The 18,844-nt window shown below is 36.4% G+C and overlaps 5 protein-coding genes across 6 annotated transcripts; 2 read left to right on the forward strand and 3 right to left on the reverse strand.

Moving 5' to 3' along the window:
• On the forward strand, positions 1-2,298 carry LOC116031893 (glucose-6-phosphate/phosphate translocator 2, chloroplastic-like). Its single transcript, XM_031274245.1, has 5 exons — positions 1-799; positions 917-1,142; positions 1,226-1,448; positions 1,548-1,761; positions 1,958-2,298. The coding sequence occupies exons 1-5, from the start codon at positions 290-292 to the stop codon at positions 1,967-1,969; spliced, it is 1,185 nt and encodes a 394-aa protein (XP_031130105.1). The 5' UTR covers positions 1-289; the 3' UTR covers positions 1,970-2,298.
• Positions 2,299-3,029: 731 nt separating this feature from the next.
• Positions 3,030-4,556, reverse strand: LOC116031450 (pentatricopeptide repeat-containing protein At1g61870, mitochondrial). Its single transcript, XM_031273663.1, has one exon. The coding sequence runs from the start codon at positions 4,475-4,477 to the stop codon at positions 3,269-3,271; it is 1,209 nt and encodes a 402-aa protein (XP_031129523.1). The 5' UTR covers positions 4,478-4,556; the 3' UTR covers positions 3,030-3,268.
• A 982-nt stretch (positions 4,557-5,538) lies between these two features.
• LOC116031673 (derlin-2.2-like) lies at positions 5,539-8,446 on the reverse strand. Its single transcript, XM_031273934.1, has 6 exons — positions 8,154-8,446; positions 7,824-7,923; positions 7,088-7,302; positions 6,909-6,992; positions 6,416-6,469; positions 5,539-5,994 (listed from the first exon to the last, which is right to left on the reverse strand). The coding sequence occupies exons 1-6, from the start codon at positions 8,250-8,252 to the stop codon at positions 5,812-5,814; spliced, it is 735 nt and encodes a 244-aa protein (XP_031129794.1). The 5' UTR covers positions 8,253-8,446; the 3' UTR covers positions 5,539-5,811.
• Positions 8,447-9,964: 1,518 nt separating this feature from the next.
• On the reverse strand, positions 9,965-12,759 carry LOC116032863. Of its 2 annotated transcripts, none has more exons than XM_031275605.1 (4): positions 12,600-12,759; positions 12,322-12,479; positions 11,343-11,489; positions 9,965-10,479 (listed from the first exon to the last, which is right to left on the reverse strand). In XM_031275605.1, the coding sequence occupies exons 1-3, from the start codon at positions 12,678-12,680 to the stop codon at positions 11,390-11,392; spliced, it is 339 nt and encodes a 112-aa protein (XP_031131465.1). In that variant the 5' UTR covers positions 12,681-12,759; the 3' UTR covers positions 9,965-10,479; positions 11,343-11,389. The 2 variants fall into 2 exon arrangements, with proteins under 2 accessions (XP_031131465.1, XP_031131464.1); XM_031275604.1 differs by having other exon boundaries at positions 9,965-10,492; positions 12,600-12,756.
• Positions 12,760-12,785: 26 nt separating this feature from the next.
• Positions 12,786-18,192, forward strand: LOC116033397 (meiosis-specific protein ASY1). Its single transcript, XM_031276141.1, has 22 exons — positions 12,786-12,809; positions 13,116-13,172; positions 13,804-13,900; positions 14,003-14,071; positions 14,170-14,262; positions 14,568-14,691; positions 14,802-14,871; positions 14,991-15,032; positions 15,475-15,603; positions 15,723-15,833; positions 15,943-15,985; positions 16,077-16,118; positions 16,221-16,345; positions 16,469-16,481; positions 16,567-16,643; positions 16,771-16,878; positions 17,033-17,183; positions 17,255-17,331; positions 17,413-17,434; positions 17,534-17,700; positions 17,788-17,925; positions 18,029-18,192. The coding sequence occupies exons 1-22, from the start codon at positions 12,786-12,788 to the stop codon at positions 18,080-18,082; spliced, it is 1,833 nt and encodes a 610-aa protein (XP_031132001.1). The 3' UTR covers positions 18,083-18,192.
• The last annotated feature ends 652 nt before the right edge of the window (positions 18,193-18,844 follow it).

Consider the following 18,844-nt stretch of genomic DNA (forward strand, 5'->3'; position numbering starts at 1 on the left):
CTTTGTCAGCGCCTCTCACCCCCCAAAAATTTTGTTGTTGCCACCTACCCCTCTCCCCCGCCGCCTAACTTCCTGGTCTTAAGCATAATACATTCAACAACATCGGCGTAATAAGAATCTCATAAACATTGTTTCAATCTTTTTATGTTTCTTGTTTAATCCGCCGAAAATATACCCGGATGTTCTGAAATCTCAAGGCCTGTGTTCTTGATTTCTGCGCCTCCTTACTCATTTATTCAGATTCTTTTATTCTTCTTGGCTGCATTTTCTCTTTCAGTGTTGGAAATCAATGGCCTGCGCTATACAGCATTCAGCTTTCTCAGTCCCCAGTTCTGATTTGATTCCCAGGAAGGGGTTGGGTTTGAAGTTGAATTCAGTTTCTAGGTTTCTGCCACTGACCCAAATTGCTAAAACCAAAAATCTGTCGACCAAGAGGCCTCTGTACATTGCCTCCGTTGCAAAGTTTGGACCTTTGGATTCAAGAAGCCAGAACCCGAAGTTGAGGACTAGTTGCAGAGCCTATGAGGCTGATCAGTCAAGGCCGTTGGACCTTAACATTGAAGTGCCAAAATCAGAGGCTGCCCAGAAGGTGAAAATCAGTATTTACTTTGCCACTTGGTGGGCTTTGAATGTGGTGTTCAATATATACAACAAGAAGGTCCTCAATGCTTATCCATATCCATGGTTGACCTCAACTCTGTCCCTGGCTGCTGGGTCCTTGATTATGCTGCTTTCTTGGGCTACCAGGATTGCTGAGGCCCCAAAAACTGATCTTGAATTCTGGAAGAACCTCTTCCCGGTATGAAAGTTTGGATCTTTTTGGGTTGTTTTTGTTGTTTAAGGATTCAATGTTTTCCTGAATTTGTGAGGCCTTTGAGGTCATTGATATATGTGTGTGTGTTTAATGATAATGTAGGTTGCAGTGGCACATACTATTGGGCATGTAGCAGCAACTGTAAGCATGTCAAAGGTTGCTGTTTCATTCACACACATAATCAAGAGTGGTGAACCAGCTTTTAGTGTGTTGGTTTCAAGGTTTTTGCTTGGCGAGACGTTCCCTCTTCCAGTTTACTTGTCCCTCCTGCCAATCATTGGTGGTTGTGCACTTGCAGCAGTTACTGAGCTCAATTTCAACATGATTGGTGAGAGGAATTAGTAATTTCAGAACTTGAGGGGAGTTCTTTATTTGTATCAAGTAATTGATCTGATAAGAATTTGATTGCAGGGTTCATGGGGGCTATGATATCGAATTTGGCATTCGTGTTTAGAAATATATTCTCCAAGAGAGGAATGACTGGCAAGTCTGTGAGCGGGATGAACTACTACGCTTGCTTGTCTATATTGTCTCTAGTGATCCTCACGCCTTTTGCCATTGCCATGGAAGGCCCCCAGATCTGGGCAGCAGGCTGGCAGCAAGCTATTTCCCAGATTGGACCGAATTTTGTTTGGTAAACCATATTACTTGTTGTGTATCATTGCTTTTGTTTTGTTATGTAAATGTAGGATGTTTTGTTTAATGTATGGTCTATTGTTTTGCGATGAATTAGGTGGGTGGCAGCACAGAGCATATTCTATCATTTGTATAACCAGGTCTCATATATGTCCTTGGATGAGATCTCACCCTTGACATTTAGCATAGGAAACACAATGAAGCGCATTTCTGTGATAGTTTCCTCCATCATAATTTTCCGAACACCTATTCAGCCTGTCAATGCTCTTGGAGCCGCGATTGCAGTACTAGGAACCTTCATCTACTCGCAGGTAATCTTTCAACTTCATGCTTAGCTTAATACAACCTTGAATTTTCACTAATTGTTCATATATGTACTCTTGGCAAAACCATTGTTATCATAGGAAGGGCATTCTGGTTTTCCGTTTTCTTGTCATTTTCAAGTGCATAGGTTGGTGGCATCAGAATAGAAACTGTAACTGAGATGAATCTTTTGTTTGTTATCAGGCCAAACAGTGAGGTGACTGAAGAATCAACTTAGTTGCGGAGAATGTTGGCTTCCATGGAAGAGATTTTCTAGTTTTCATACTACATAATATGCTGAATTTTTGTGGATTTCCAGTAAACTGTCAATGTTTTGTGTATGGTGAAATAAGCAGTAGTAGTATAGTTAATCTCAAAGTTTTGAGCTCAAAATAATAATGTACTACTCTAAAGAGTAAATTAGTGTGATATTGCACAAGTTAGAGTATGTGTTTTGTCTAATTGTCTTAAAGTAAAAGTTTAAGTAAGAATGTGTTCTGTCTCAACTACGTAATAATGAATCGTTCAAATGAAGTACAACGACATACATGAAGTACAGTGACCAGTACAAAAAGGATTGATCTTACATTTGTGTGGATACCATTAATGGTTCCACTTTTAAAGAAGTTACAAGTTTATCTTCATTTCTGTATGTTTTATGACATGCATTATTTCTATATTTATACTGATGAAGTCTCTATCTCACAGAAACTGAATGATGTAGTAATAAGACTCCATGGCAGAAAATTTATCTTCAAAATGCCACATAGTGGTTTAAGCCACTTGCACTTGAGTACTTGAATGCTGTCCTCAAGAATAAAAAGCCTAAAGCAGATGCTATTTACAAGTTCAGTAACAACTAACAACCAATGTCAGTCAAAAGATGAAATTTTGTCCAGTATATCTATTTACAGCAACAACCTACACTTGAAAACAGACTCAATTATGAATGTATCAAACATTATGCTCAAATTATTGTAGTGGAGTATTTGCAATTACTTGGAGTCCTTTGCTGAAAAGCGAAAACCTCTGTCGTGACATAGTTTCTTCATGTTCAAATAGCTCTGAATAAAAACTAGAGTGAAGTTGCTACTATAATCATTGAATCCAATTATATAGATCAAAGAGGATTTCAGAGAACCTTTGGCCAAAATCCTTACTTTATACATGCTATGCGAGAAAAGATATTGGGGATGGAATTGATCTATAACCTAAATATATAATACTACAGAACTAGTTATAGCACTCAGGTTTAAACAATACATGCACAAAACCATAATCAAGAAGAAAAGCTTCTTTGGATATCATTCTGCAGACAAATAGTTCTACAACAGTGCAAATGGATTAATTATGGAGAAGAGTATTTGATAAATATCACCATCAAATTCTTTTAAACCAGCAGGAGACAGTCAATGCTAACTATTTTAACAGCTAAACACGAACGATAAAAAAATTCAATACCACAACATTATTCAAAATCTAGACAACTAGACAAGTTTACCATGCTTCCTTTCCCTACTTGGCTAGCCCCTCTTCAATCTCAGTCCACCTGTCAGCGTTTCTAGAGAACTTCTCCTTCAACTGTCCAATGATTTCCCTTGCCTCCTCGACCTTTGAAGTGCTTGCAAGACCATCCACAAGCAACTTCATAGTGGTGAAATTTGGTACCCAGCCCTTTGCCATAGATTCCTTGCAGATATTCACTGCAGCCTCAAAATCCTTACCTTTACATAAAAAGTAAACCATCGTAAAATAGCATTCGCTACCTGGTTGGCAGCCACTATCAACCATCTCCTTAAACAAGCTCTTTGCCCCTTCCATCTCACCTTCCTTACAAAATCCATGAATCAAATGGGTATAGGTGACAGAATTAGGTTTCACACCCCTAGACAAAATTCCATCAAGCAATGCCTTTGCCTCCTTCGACCTCTTGAGCTTACACAAGCTCTCAATCCTTATGTTATAAGTACCAATCCCAGAAGCAACACCATGTTGCTTCATCATCTCCAGTATTTTCCCAACATCCTCAAACTTCTCCTCCATGTAAAAACCTGAAAGACAGTGTCCAAAAGTTGTAGCATTTGGCTTAACTTTATTCCTAATCATTTCATCCAATATCGAATAAACAGAACTAGAAGAACCCGAGTCGCAAAACCCCTCAATCATGGTGTTATAGGTATCTAAGTTAGGAATAATCCCATATTTTTTAGGAAATTCCACGAAAATTCTCTTCATTTCTCCATAGTTTTTAGCTGCAAGGCAAGAAAATAACAGAGAGTTGAGCGATTTCACCGATCGTTGGATGCCCATCTCCTCCATTTGCTCAAAAGTCTGAATGGCGTCATTGAGCATGCCAGCTTGGCCATAGAGAACAACAAAGTGAGAAATAAATCTTTCTGACCTGAAACCAGGTTGGGACTTGGACTCTTCGAGAAATTCCCGAATTCCCCCGAAGTAACTGGAGTTCCGGAGCTTTGCAATGGCCTTGGAGTAGGCGATTCGGTCGAGGTGTGATTCCGGGGTTAGAGAGGCGGCCCTGCATATATCGATGATGCGTTCCGGGTTGGTCTCGGTTCGGAGCAGAGAAAGAGCAGCCCGAGATTTGTCTTTGCTTGAGAACGGGGTTTTGGAATCTGGATTCAAAATCGAGGTCGCAAAGCGGCGGAAATGCGGCTGATGATGCAGTGTCATGGATCGGAGTTTGCTGCGTATCGTTGCTGCCATTGTTGTTAGGCTTTGGATATGAGATTTAGGGTTTTAGAAACAGAGATGCTGGGAGCAGGGCGATGACCCAAGCACTCAGTGGTTTTATTACTATTCTATGGCGTCATAAATTATCATGATTTTCAGTTAATTTCACTATTATCCCAAAAACATTTCTACAATCATTATTTTTTATTGAGATTAAAAAAAATATACAAAAATTATTTGTTAATTACTCCGTATTTTATTACTGGTTGAGGGCATCATTGTTTTTCCGAGACAATGTTTGAATCTTATTAATAACATCAAATTTTCATTATTTTGGGGACGAGAGAAATTCTTAGTCACTACTACAACGCAAGTCGAACTTGTAAGTTGTTTGTCTATAAATTTCATTTTTTTCAATGAAAAATGCAAATAATAATAATAATACATTTTTTTTTCAATGGAAATATGCCAAAGAAAATCATCCGATAGCAAATTGCATTGAAGATCATTTTATTTAATAAAGTTAGATATATGATTGAATTATATTAGTATAAGACATTGTTTTTAATTAACTATTATTGAAATATTTTGTATGAAATTATTCTTTATTCCATTAATATCGAAAAACTCAAAATTTAACAAGCCATTTGGTTAAAAGGAAGGAATTAGGGGAAAAGAAATTATAATTCAATGGAAAAAAAGTAAGATAGAAATAAAATGAGAATTCAAATTACATTATTTGGTAGGAACTATGAATAAATAGAATTATTGGGAATGTGAAGAAATGACAAATAAGCCATATAAAGACTAAAATACCTTTGTGTAATAATAATAATTAAGGGCGAAAAAGTCATTTTATTTATCTTTTTCCTTTCCATGCTATGCTTAATTGTAATTCATGAGGGTGGAGTCATGAATTGCAATTCAACAAAAGGAAGACATTGCCTCGTTTGTTTTTCAAAAAAAAAGGAAGACATTGCAATTCTCTCCAACCAAACAATGTAATTTTCTTACATGTTAAATAACATTGTAAAAGAATTCCAATTACAGCCAACCAAACATCCTCTCAAAAAAAAAAAAAAAACAGCCAAACATCCCATAAAAGGTATTTTACCAATCTGTAAAGCAATATCCACAATAAAGGTCCACATCAGCATATTATCCAGTTTGAGTACATACACCATGCTTCCTCAAACCAGAATTGCGAAATGCAAAGGCATCACAGCCAAGATCTATGGCAAAAGAATGAAGCAGACATAGTATCTACCTCCTTACAATTGATGAGAAGAAGAAAACTGGATCTTTTCTACCAAAATATCGAGGTCAAATTTACAAAACTACATATCAACTCTCAAAACAATCTTCTGTCAATTCTGTTGATCTTCTTCTATAGGAGGAGGAGCAAAGCGCACATTAGCTGGCTGAGCCATTACTACGGGTTCTTCAGCAAACAATGACCTGATAAATGCTGGAGTCTTTAGGGGTCGGCGACCAGTCATTTGTGGATAAACGTCCTCGAGAAAATAGTATGCGTGACCAGCAATCATCCCCTGTACACACACGTGACTTGCAATGGGTAAAGCATGAAACATTGTGGGGGTCGGGATCTAAGACATAGGAAATTTGAAGATTTGCCACTTCAGCGTGAAAATGTGTCATGTCAGGTCACATTTAAGTTAAACTCACCTCCATGCAAGGCTAAGAAAGGGAAATGTAGTGGCCAACATTTTCAAGATCTTAAGAGTAAACCAGAGCATATATAAAGAACACCTTATTTGAAGATCTGTGATTTTTTAATTTTTCTTTGTATCTTTGATTGAAAAGAAACTATGCAGATGCATTTGGCAATGGTGTTTCAACTAAGTTAACCTTGTGCCAGAATGATCCATGTAACTTTAAAACAACACCAAAGCTCAAACTGCAATAAAGTAGGACAAATCCAACAGTTTTTAAATTAGTAGAACTATATACCAGAAGGTCCACCCAAGCACTAGCGCCAACAAGGACAGAGAAGCCCAAAAGCACCTGCAGCACACAGGAAACTCCCATTAATTCATTTTCTGCTTATAAATACAGCTTGAGAGCATATATTAGCAAGGTGGTTCTAGTTTAATTTGAATTAACCTTACAACTCCATCAACTTTTATTATTCATTTGCTGATTTGGGCAGAGAACACTTTTTCCTAATTTTCTTCAATATCAAATGACGGCCATTTTAAGCATTCATGAATGACTAATATTGCAAGGGACCATTCACCTTTATAGTAGTCCTCCCAACAGATAGGAAGTAATCATAAAATTAATGCGAAGCAACCCAAAACCATACAAACCCAGGGAGACTGAGCCTCTATTTTATAAGAACATGAACAAAAAATCATGTATAGGAAGATCCCTATCTAACATGGGGTATAGATGTATAGCATATTTGATTCAATAGTTTATAAAATAATTAAGAGTCACCAACCCATGGAAGATAAGCAGCAGTGAAAGTAAAGAGACCCAAAAAACTCATGTGGATGAAAGGATTTTGCTTGCTCCAAACATATACCTGCCAAGAAATAAATGAATGGCATACAGAAAATGATAAGGGAGACTGTAAATTCTAAGTAGAGAAACAACTTTTTGCAATAGAATTAAACTAACCATCATGAATGTTAGTGAATTGCTAAGAAAGATAATCCTTGCAAATGACTCAGAGACATAGGGTATCATTCCCCCAATAAGAACAATCCCAGTTAAAACAGTGGCTCCAAATAAAAGCATGTACAAGAAATCTGCTGTCCTTCCCCTAAAAGAGTTCTCCTCAAGAAGCTTGCAGTATCGAGCAAGAAAAAACATGTGAAACAGGAAGTCCAAATCTGAAAAACATTTTGACAAACAAAGTTAGTACTAGATGAAGAGGTAAATTCTTCTAATTACTAATCCCGTAAGCAATAACTCTTGTTACTACATCTCACAACATAAGATGCTGTAGTAGATGAAGATAAAAAAGGCATCACAAATGAATTAAAAACTTAAATCCAAGATTAGATATCAACCACAATTCCACAAAGCCCTGCTTGCTTAGTTATGGGAAAACTCAATACTCTGTAAAACATTACCAGTCACTCAGTCAGGGACACTAACCTTTGTGAGTTCATGATTACATAATCTTAAATTCAATTTTTATCTAAAAATCAATATTCTCAAAAGCCTATAGTTTTGCTTGATCCCAACAACAAAGGGTCATCATCTACAAATCACTTTTATATGATGGAAGACAAGTACTTAGAGCACTAAACTAAAACATGTTCATAATTCATTTCTGCACAGCCAAGTAAAGGAAAAAAGGGATACGAATCTCAGCAATGCACAAACAGCTGTTTCATAAACTCATTACCCATTTTCCGGAAGTACAGAAAGTTGGTGATAAGGCGCCAGAACTCATAATGCTTCACCACCAGCTTGGGGTTCAGGTACAAGTTATATGGAGATATTATCTGCAACAACATCATTCCAAACTCAAAACCTCCGAAACCAATAATTACCAATTGATATCCCAAATAATTACCATCAAAATCAAAATCGCAACCAAGAAAAAACAAAAACGAGAGATAGTATACCAATTTCACATCCCGGAAGCTCAAATTCATAGAAATCATATAATGAATCCCCCAAATTGCACGCCTTAACGAATACATATACGGATATCGTTATAGAGAAGCTTTACCTCCAAGGAACATCCGATGGTGGTGACTACGGCGGCGGTGAGGTAGGAGCGAGTAATGACTGGCATCTGCTTGTACCATTCCTCTACTGCTTGCGCCATTTCCCCGGAAAGTTTTTCCGATTTGTCGCCAATATTAAACCCCCCGGAAACTTTCGGATAACGAAATAGAGGAACCAAATTTCCGGTATCCGGCCGGCGAATACAAGCGTGATTACCAACAACCTCTAACTGAATCAATCAACAAAGATACGTGCATTTACAAATTGATTTTATGCACTCTGCATCTGTGTATATATATATTTTTGGTTTCTCCGACAAAATTTAAAGATATATGTGGATTATTCATTTATTTGTGTTGAACAAATTAAAAAAAGAGCGTGGCGTTGACGGACCAATCAAATGGTGTTGTGACGTACGTGGACCAATTAAATTGCCTGAAAACTATAGTTTGACGTTGGATGGCGTAGAACGAGAGTGCTGTAGATTAAAAATAATTCCAATATGGATAACCTAACCAAAATGACAAGAGATCAACATTTGTAATTATAATTCAAATTCTTGCTCCATTGATTTGAGCCGATCAATTATGAATTGTCTAGTATAAATATTTGGTGGGATGAGACTAACTTGAGACCCGTTGTTTGAAATGGTAACAGTGATGCCATCTGATCACAAGATACTTGGCAACCAAACAGCCTGTTATGTATAATGGTACTTGGCAATCAAACTGCCTGTTATGTACTCCGTATAATTTATAAGCTATTGCACAAAAATGGATTTAAAGGCAATACTGCATTTATATATTTTAGCCTAACTTTTACTTTTTGTGCAATTTCATCATCCAATTGTGCTCAGGTGGCAGAGTAGTGGTTCTCCCATATGGGAGGTAATGAGTTTAAACCTCAGTTCAAATCTGAATGTTTGTGTTTCAGTAAGTCGAGAAAGCTACATTGTAACAATAGTACTCAAAAACTAAATTTTGAGTAAATTTAGTAAAAGCATAAATCATCTAATTAAATGAAGTAATATTCAAAATGGTCCCCAAGTAACTTTTGAATTGTGTATAGGTGATGGGTAATTTTTTGTGGGGCCCTCTTAGAGAGAGAATGCAAAAAAAAGAGGCAAGTAATGTTCAAAATGGTCCCAAGTAAAATTTTGTAAAGTCAATAAATCATCTAATTTTTGAATTATGTATAGGTGATGGGTAAATTTTTTGTGGCCCTCTTAGTGAGAATGAAAAAAAAAAAAAGAAAAAAAAGAGAGAAGGCAAATTTGTTTGTGTGATGTGCACGGTGCGTGCCTCGACAACATGTGCACTGCACACGTCATTTAGGCGCATAATTACTACTTTTTTGACTGACAAGACAAAATCTCCTTAAAAACTATGTATAATGGGTTTGCTCTAACGTTGGTTGCCTCCAAGTTTTCAAGTTTTCGGTTTTCTTAAAAAAAATAAATGACGTCTAGATTTAAATAAGGAGGCATCCTTTGTTGTCCTTAAGGAGAGATGTAATCATGACTATGATCAATAAATAAAGATGTCGCCCCTTGAGACTTAGTGTAATTGGTTCATCGTATGAATTAAAGGTCATAATTGGCCTCCACAGTAACTCTAGGGGCAAGGTCTTGTGAGTTTAAAATTAGTCCGGAAAAATTAATATCACCTAAATTTTTTTTTTAAAAGAAAAAAAAGATGTCTATGTTAAGATATTTAGAAGAGGTCAGCAGTCTCTATCTTCTCTTTGTTGTTCTAGATGGCTACCTCAATCTCCTTAGTTGAGCTTGACAAGAGATTAATTGTACCATTACAGTTTAATATGATACTTGAAATTCATTAGGGTGCATAATCTTTGAATAATTTCACAAATCCATAAAGAAAAGAGTAAAAGACAGATAACACTCACTAGTTGTGCACCAGTATTTTAAATCTTTCTTCTGATGAGAAGGAAACCAAAACAAACCTCTTCTGCCAAGTGCTAATTAGCATGCATTGACAGGTTTAGCATATATGGCTAATTGGAATAAAATCACATGATAATAAAGTACTCAAATAAACACAAAACCCAGGGCAGGTGCCCTGTATAAATACTGGAGATTTGTGAACAACCACAATCATCAAAGGAGAAGACATGTTCATGCTGCAGCTCCCATGCTGTTCTTGTTTCTGCTTCATCAAGCGGAAAAAGGGTCGTTCGAAGGAGAAGGAACCAAAGCGAAAATGAAGCTTTCTCAGAGCCGTAGAAAATGGGCAATGATGGTTCCTTCGTTTTCATTGCCAATGATCTGTTTGCTTTCGTGTAAATTGTAAACTTGACTGTAGTGTCTTCTGTTATATGCTCCTATCACGGGCAAGAAAACATAAGGGAAAAAGAACAAAGAATAATACGGAGTAGTTGAAAAATGAAAAGAGAAACGCTGGATTTGTTTGAGACCCAAAACTCCCTTAAACATTTTTTGGGATCAAATTTATGCTTTCTGTTATTCTAAATAACACTCTACAAAGATCGACTAAAAGTAATAAGTTAAATAACTATTTAGTAATTTCTAAATACTATTAGTATTTTCTAAATAACTAGTTAGGAGTTTCTTAATATCTAAACTATGTAATGTAATGGTAACAGTGTTGCAAAAATCCCGCCTAGGCGCCGATTAATCCCCGCCTAGGCGCTAGGCGCTGGTCGACCGCCTAGCGTATCACATTAAATGGTGGTCTAGACGGCTGGCCGGCTAGGCGACCGCCTAGGCCGCCAAAGCACCGCCTAGGCCGCCAAAGCACCGCCTAGGCGCTGACCGCCTAGGCGTCGACTAGACCGACTAGCCACCGACTAGGCCTTCTAGTCGGTCGATTAACTATTGTTCTTTTTTTAATGGGTTATTTCACTCAAAACAACATCGTTTTGAGCGAAATAATCCTAAATTGTACAAACTTTAGATATTTTTTAGGTTAATATTTAATATTTTAGTATTAACTATTAAAGTATTATATAATTTATAATTATTAGTCTTTAAGAAATTAAAAATACAAACAAATTTTTTTAAAAATAAAAAATAAAATAAAAAAATACATGGGCGCATAGGCGCCGATTAATCCCCGGCTAGGCGTCCTAGGCGCTAGGCGCTCCGGGAGCGCCTAGCGATTTTTTCAACCATGAATGGTAATAAAATAAGACTTCCTAAATAATTATATACCAGCATGTATCACTTCACATGTAAAACCGTGTGTTGATGGAGGAGCTTCAACTGCTCTTCTTGCACTTATCTTCATCGTCTTTGGGTGCTAAGCCTATTTCCTGCATTTGATGTTCAACGGAAACCAACCCAGTTTCAGCAAGAAACCTGTTGAACAGCAGAAGCATATAATGATGAATAGCCCTTCGAAAACACCAATCACTATTCACTGCATTCAAGTGGCCAGGCTCGCCTTATAACTCAAACACTAAGGTGAGCCTGGTCAATCACGTGAGAAGATACATCCTTTCTCTTGTCAATCACGGAAACTAGCACAAAATTGGTCAGTTAATGCTAGCATAGAATTTGGCAAATGAAAACAAGTGCTGAAATGCTCAAACGCCTAATCAAAGGATTCAAAGCAGAATAAGGTGTTTGACTAGAAAACTGCAGTCACAGTTACAAAGTTGTATACAGCAACTAACAGAAGCAGGAACTAGCAATGAATCAAAAGTTACATATACTCTAAAGTCTAAACTGTATAACAGTTAATGAAGTATCTGGAGCAAAAACACCTAAGAGGGAAGACCAAAAGATGATATCATATCCCAAAGAATTCCCAAGCATTAATAGACAAAAATAGAGCATTCCATGCTGTCCAGGTTGATTTATAGATTATAAGAACTAAACGGTCTGCACATCAATGAAAGATATGAAAAATACACGCAAAGAGGGGCAACCCAACCAAGTTAGTTGGGTTGTTTACTTGGTAATCGCAAAGTTACAAGTTCGGATCCTTAACAATGAAGGCTAGCTTACTGATTCCATTATTTCTGCTTGACAATAACTTTAACAATGCAAAGAAGCAATTATAAGCATGATGATAACAAATAAAAGAACACCAACAAATGAAAAAGAAAGAAAAAACAAATCTTGAAATATCATGGCGTGATAAAAACAATCAAATAATGAAGGGTAAAAATTCAAAATGTGAATTCACCTGGTAAGAAGCAGGAAAAGGCTCCCAGTTATGAAAACAAGGAAAGTCACATGGAGAGTCAACATATAGTCACTTGAGGAGAAAGCCAAGCCGAGCATAGTAGCAAGACACACGGCCAGCATCAAGAATGCAATCTTCAACGTGTTCCAAGTCGGAGCCTGAGACAACAGCAGAAAAAAGTTCTCAACTTTCAGCAAAATTCCAATGATGAGGGCTTGAAAAGTAAGCGGGAGAAAAATCCGAGGCAAAAAGGATAAAACATCATAAATTAAACTGACATTGACGCCGGGAGCTAGAGCTCCAACAAACACTGCTTGTGCCGCTGATACTTCTTCTCTTTCAGATTGTTTCGCTTCCATTGAATCCGTTGTCTGAGACTCGGAGAGCTTTAGATCTCTGATCGAGGCGTGAACTCGTGAAGAAGAAAAGCTGAAAGAGAGAGAACGAGATCTCGGAGTTATAAAATGCCTCTAGTTCTTAGCATTGCGGTCCGGTCCAATAAGTTATTGAACTAAGGCAATTAGGCCCATTTTCATATAGGCCCATTCCAGCAGGTCCATTACTGTTATATCTCCCGCCAGCTTAGTTTCGCTGACAGTTTATTTCAAACTTTCCCGTTCAAATTTTCACTCTCTCTCTCTAAACAGCTCTATCGTTCTCTCTTCAGAAAACTCACTGAAAATGGTGAGGAATTCAAAAATCGCCTATGAATTTCGTTTAATTTCGCCTTTTTTTTCCTGTCGCTCGTTTCTCATTTATCTGACTTCTGATTTTGATTCTCTGAAATCGTTCAGGTGGTCTCGCAGAAAGTGAAGGAGGCGGAGATCACTGAGCAGGACTCGCTTCTTCTCGTAAAATTTCCTTTCTGATTTTCTATAACCGTTTAACTTTGTCTCCTTTTTCCGCTCTAATAGTTTTTGGATCTCTGTTGCTGGATACATGTACTTACTTTCCGGTTGTATATGCACTTGCTCGAATATAGATACGCATGTTAACTTGGATTATTTTGATTAAGTGTTGCTAGAAGACTTATCGATAAATTTTTCTGCGAAGTGAAGTCGGAATTCAGATTTTGTTGATTTTTTGTGAATAGGCTCCAAATATATGGAATGAGTTGTTAACCTACAATTCGCCGATCATTTTATACTTTCATATTTTTTCCGATGCTGGTGTAAGCACGAAGCTATGGAGCTAACAGAACTCAGCGGTCTGAAGAACTTTATCATTAAAGTGAAAATCAGGAAAAAGCTGAATATACTATGTATTCTAAAAAGAGAAGTTTATGTTGATGTGGAAAAGCATCGATGACAGATATGAGTGTTGAGGGTCAAATCTGACTTTACTTGATGATTGCTTCCTGAGGAGTGAGCTTAACATGGTCATTTATGTTTGTCCCTGATGTATGCCTGTGAATTTAAATTTCCATGAGGTTTATAAGTTACTATCTGAGTTTATGTTTTCTGCAATTGTTTGATAAAACAGACAAGGAATCTGCTGCGGATTGCAATATTCAATATCAGCTACATCCGTGGCCTTTTTCCTGAGAAATATTTCAGTGATAAGTCTGTTCCAGCCTTGGGTAAGCTGTAGTTGAATACTACTACTGTTAAATTATTAGAAATTATTCAGTTTATAAATCCTTTTTTTATTTTTCTTTTTTTGCATCTTATTGTTCAAATAGAAATGAAGATTAAGAAGCTAATGCCAATGGATGCTGAATCACGTAGACTGATTGATTGGATGGAGAAAGGCATGCTGATTTTTTTTTTCCTGTTTATTTGCAAAACTCTCATCTATGGGTTTATCTTCTCTGTTATTTTATTCATTAGTGTTTGTTTATGCTTGTAGGAGTATATGATGCATTGCAGAAGAAATACCTGAAAACACTCTTATTCTGTGTGTGTGAAGCAATAGATGGGCCCATGATTGAGGAATATTCTTGTAAGATTTCAAGATATGTTGGTTTTCTCTAAAAGAGTTGAAACAAGATTTTGAAATTTGGATTGAACTAACCAATGATTTTAGATATGAAATGGTTTGGTTTGGATTTATGACAAGAAAGGTTTACTAGTATACTCTGGCATTTCTTTAGTTTATTTCTTTAACATTAATGTAAACTCCATGACAGATTGATTAGTTTTTGAAGAAACAGATCCTAGAACATTAGAATAATATGATGCTTAGTTATTTTTCTTGCAAACACTTTATTGCTTTAACCATGATCTAATTTAGCATTTTGGCTGCAGTCTCATTCAGCTATTCAAATTCTGATAGCCAAGAAGTTATGATGAATGTGAATCGTACTGGAACCAAGAAGCGAGGAACATTCAAATGTAATTCAGACTCTGAGATAACTCCCAATCAGATGAGGTAGTTACATTTATCTAAGTTCTTCTTGTTTATCTGTTTAGATTCATTTCATTTGAGTTTTTTTGCATTCAAAAAAACATAATTGTATCTGACTTGTCTTAATTTCTTAGGAATTCTGCTTGTAAAATGGTTCGCACCCTGATTCAACTGATGAGAACTCTGGATAAAATGCCAGAAGAGGTAAGATGATCAGAGTCCCTCAGTGATAAAATAACTGATCTTCTATTGATTGGTAATATTTTTCCCTCTTGACCCTAAAATTGAGGTAAATTTCCCTTTTTTCTTCTTTTGTATCCCAGCGAACTATATTGATGAAGCTCCTTTATTATGATGATATAACGGTATGTATTATACTGACTTTGGTATCATCCTAGCTAGTTATGCCTTTATATTGAAAATTTCAATTATGAAAAGGTTCAGGCATAAATTGTAATGCAACTTGCACAAATGCCCTCATTCCCTAATCCCTTCACATACGTTTGCTGCATCTTCTCTTCAGGGATGCAGGAAATGTGCTTTCTGAAATACATGAAATTCTTTTTTTATGGACCATAGTTTCTTAATATAATGTGGAGAAATGGAAAATTCTTTACGGATAGATGGATAGTCCTCATAGTCCTGCAAACCAGAATTCATAGCTTTGTGAGTTAACACATTCTTTGTGCTTGTGCATTCAGAAACTCATGTTTAATGTGGCAGACCAAAACCACAGTTTAGTTTGCACCTTACATCCAACACTTCACTAAATGGGAATATTGACAACATGGTTTGCTGCTTTTGCAGCCTGCTGACTACGAGCCTCCTTTCTTCAGAGGCTGCAAAGAAGAGGAAGCTCTTAATCCCTGGGCTAAAAGTCCTCTGAAGATGGAGGTTGGCAATGTAAACAGCAAACATTTTGTATTAGCTCTCAAGGTAAGGGATGAAGGTTGCATCAAGGCGATAATTGGATTAGTATTTGATGTTAAATCATTTTTATAATTGGATTAGTATTTGATGTTAAATCATTTTTTGTATGATGATTACTTGGACAGGTCAAGAGTGTTCTTGATCCCTGTGAAGATGACAATGATGGCAATCAAAGTGATAATGCAAGCTTAGCAGCTGACTCTGCCCAGAGAGATGACAGTGACTTTGATAGTGAGGTTGAATCCTTTCCTCCTTAGTTAATGGTAGATGTTTGAAACTCGATATAATATGTGCATTTAATTGTTCATGTGTGCTAAAATATTGTGACATGATAATCTATTTCAGTTGAGTCACTCTGATGATGATCAATACATAGTCGCCCCAATAGGTAGATGCCTGCACTTGGCTCTCCAGCTTACTTGTTAATTCTCAAAGTTTCTGACTTGCTTCACTCCAATTAACCATTATTTTCTCAACAGAGAAAGAAGAGAAACAGCAGAATGCTCCTATACTTGATGAAGGTACTCTTTTCCTAGAATGAAAACCATGTAATGGATCTTAAAACTATTCCCATTTTGAAGAGAAAAGAAAAAAAAGCTTGATGTGTTGTTTTTGCTGTTCAGATGATACGCAGGACCCGGCTGAAGATGAGGAACAACTTGGGCGGGTCAAGGACTGGATTAGTGCTTACCACCTTGACAAAATTGAACTAACTGATGTCCTCTCCAATTTTCCTGACATTTCAGTGGTACACACTCTTTTGTGTATAGTACTATAGTTCTAGTCTTACATGTTTGTTTCATTTGATGATTTACAGTGTATCTTTAGTGCAATCTGCTTACTTTTGGTTACTTTTTCCAATGATTTGCAGGCCCTGATAGAAGGTAACTGGAGGACGGACTGCTTAAGCTGGAGAATGAACCTTCTTTGTAAATCTAAGATTTTGTATTGTGCTTATATTGGTTTCAGAAATTATGGAAAAACTTGTCAAGGACGGTGCTGTGTCAAAGACTAGCAGTGATAGTTATAACATTAACAAGCAAAAGGTTTTTCACTTTTTTCCTTTGTTGACTCATAATTTCCTGCATCTTCTGATTCTTTCCAGAGTCCAACTGTCTGAGCATTCCTTAATGATCAGAAGATGTCTTATTTGGAACAAATTCTGAATTGCAGAAATTCGATTATGAGTTTGATGCCGTGAAAGAAGAAATGGATTGTCAAGTAGGGACCAATGGCCACAAAACTCAAAATGGCACAACTGCAGATTATATGTATATGAAGGTGATCTTTTCCTTGAACCAATTCTACATCTATCAGAAATTTTACAAGCTAGGAAAGGCTGCTGTGAAGTTATATTAACCTGTTCAACATTAAATGCTTTTTTCACTGGAAATTCCTTAGGTGTGTTTCTGTAACTGTGGCATTTTCATTTCAGGCTTTATATCATGCACTTCCCATGAACTATGTAACTGTTTCAAAGCTTCAGAGTAAACTTGAAGGAGAAGTTGGTCAAGTAACAGTTCGCAAACTAATTGATAAGATGACCCAAGATGGCTTTGTTGAAGCTAAGAGCAATCGCAGGCTAGGTATGCAGAGTGAAGTATTTTGTGGAGGGTATTGTTTGCATTCTTCATTTTGGGATTTTTATTTTCTTCAGGGAAGCGTGTGATCCACTCTGATCTGACTGAGAGGAAGCTTATTGAAGTTAAGAAAACCTTACAGAAAGATCTTATGGTAATAGCTCTAACTCGTAGGTTCATGGTTCTGATAGTTGTCACTTCTATGATTGATTCTTTAATTGCTATTTATTTTCAGGATATGGACATCCATGAATCAGGTAACAATTAAATGTTAAGTTTTAGGCATTCAATCTTGTCATCCCTTTGCTTGCAATCAAAAGTAACATAAAACATTCATTGTGCATTATGGACATCAGGTAACAACCATAGAGACTTGTCCACATGTGGTGGTCTCCACTCAATTGGATCAGATATCACGAGAACAAAGGGAAAATCTGATGCATATCAGAATGGCTCTATTAGGAGTGACCAAACTACCTCTAATAGAAAGGATTATGGTAGCACTCCCACAAGCAGGGTTGAGGTTTGTCTAGTTATTGACTGCCTCTAATTATCCATGAACTTCTTTAATTGATAATTTTATAGCAAAATTGTCGTGGTGATCTTGCAGCCAGTAGCTTCTAGAGAGAGCTTTGTGCCTGGAAATGAGAATGAAAGTGTTATCAAAGATCCCACCAACTGTGATGAGTTTGACAATATTATCTCCAGCAGGTCCAGCCAGAACAAACGTTCCAGGAAAGCAAGCACGGTATGCTTCTACTTTTCACAAAGGATTATACTATTTACTGCCTGAAAGACTAAAAGTCATTAAGTTTACTGATCATTCTACTCCACATGCTCTGTATTTACAGGTCAAAGAGCCCATCCTTCAGTATATGAAGCGCCAGAAATCTCAAGCCGCTTGAAGAATCTTGGATTCTAGTGGCTTCACGGTCATTTCTCAGTTATCCTCGAGTTTCTTTCCCATTTGTTCAGGTTCTGCATAATAGGCTATTTGTTACCATTGTAGAAATTTCATGTTAAATGTTAATACAATCAACTGAAAAATATGATTAGATTTCTTTTCAGAGATTGATTGCTAAATCTATACACGTTACGTAAATCTCCAGTTTTTGAGACTTGAATGCCTCAAGCCTTCACTATTGTATTTCAAAATATGATCCACATTAATTTAGAGTATTGGTTTGAGTGCTGCACCCTATTGCCTCCATAGTAGGCTTTGAAACACATTCATCAATCATCATAAACAGTATAGAAAGGTACTATATCCACATCAATACATTACATGTAAATGCAGTTAAATACTTAAGTTCCCCATGAGAACTTATTCAATTATAGTGTCACTTCACTTTTGATTTTTGACATTGAATATTTACTATTTTGGATTATAAGTGAAATATTTTTGAAAGTTAAAGACAAAGTAAAATATGATACACTACAGTTGAAGAATCAGAAGGGAAATAAATTTCATAATGTAACTTTTTTAGGATCAAAGTAAACTTTTTAATTAAAAATCACATTATTTCAAATAAATGTCAAATTAAACTATTTAACTTTTACTCAATTTAAACTTTTAAAAGTTAAAACACATAAAATTGAGATTTGAATGGGAGTCTTTTAAAATTTTATATAATATTAATACTCCATATTATGAGTGAATGAATTAT

The sequence above is a fragment of the Ipomoea triloba genome, chromosome 10, assembly GCF_003576645.1.
Source record: "Ipomoea triloba cultivar NCNSP0323 chromosome 10, ASM357664v1".
Lineage (NCBI taxonomy): Eukaryota > Viridiplantae > Streptophyta > Magnoliopsida > Solanales > Convolvulaceae > Ipomoea > Ipomoea triloba.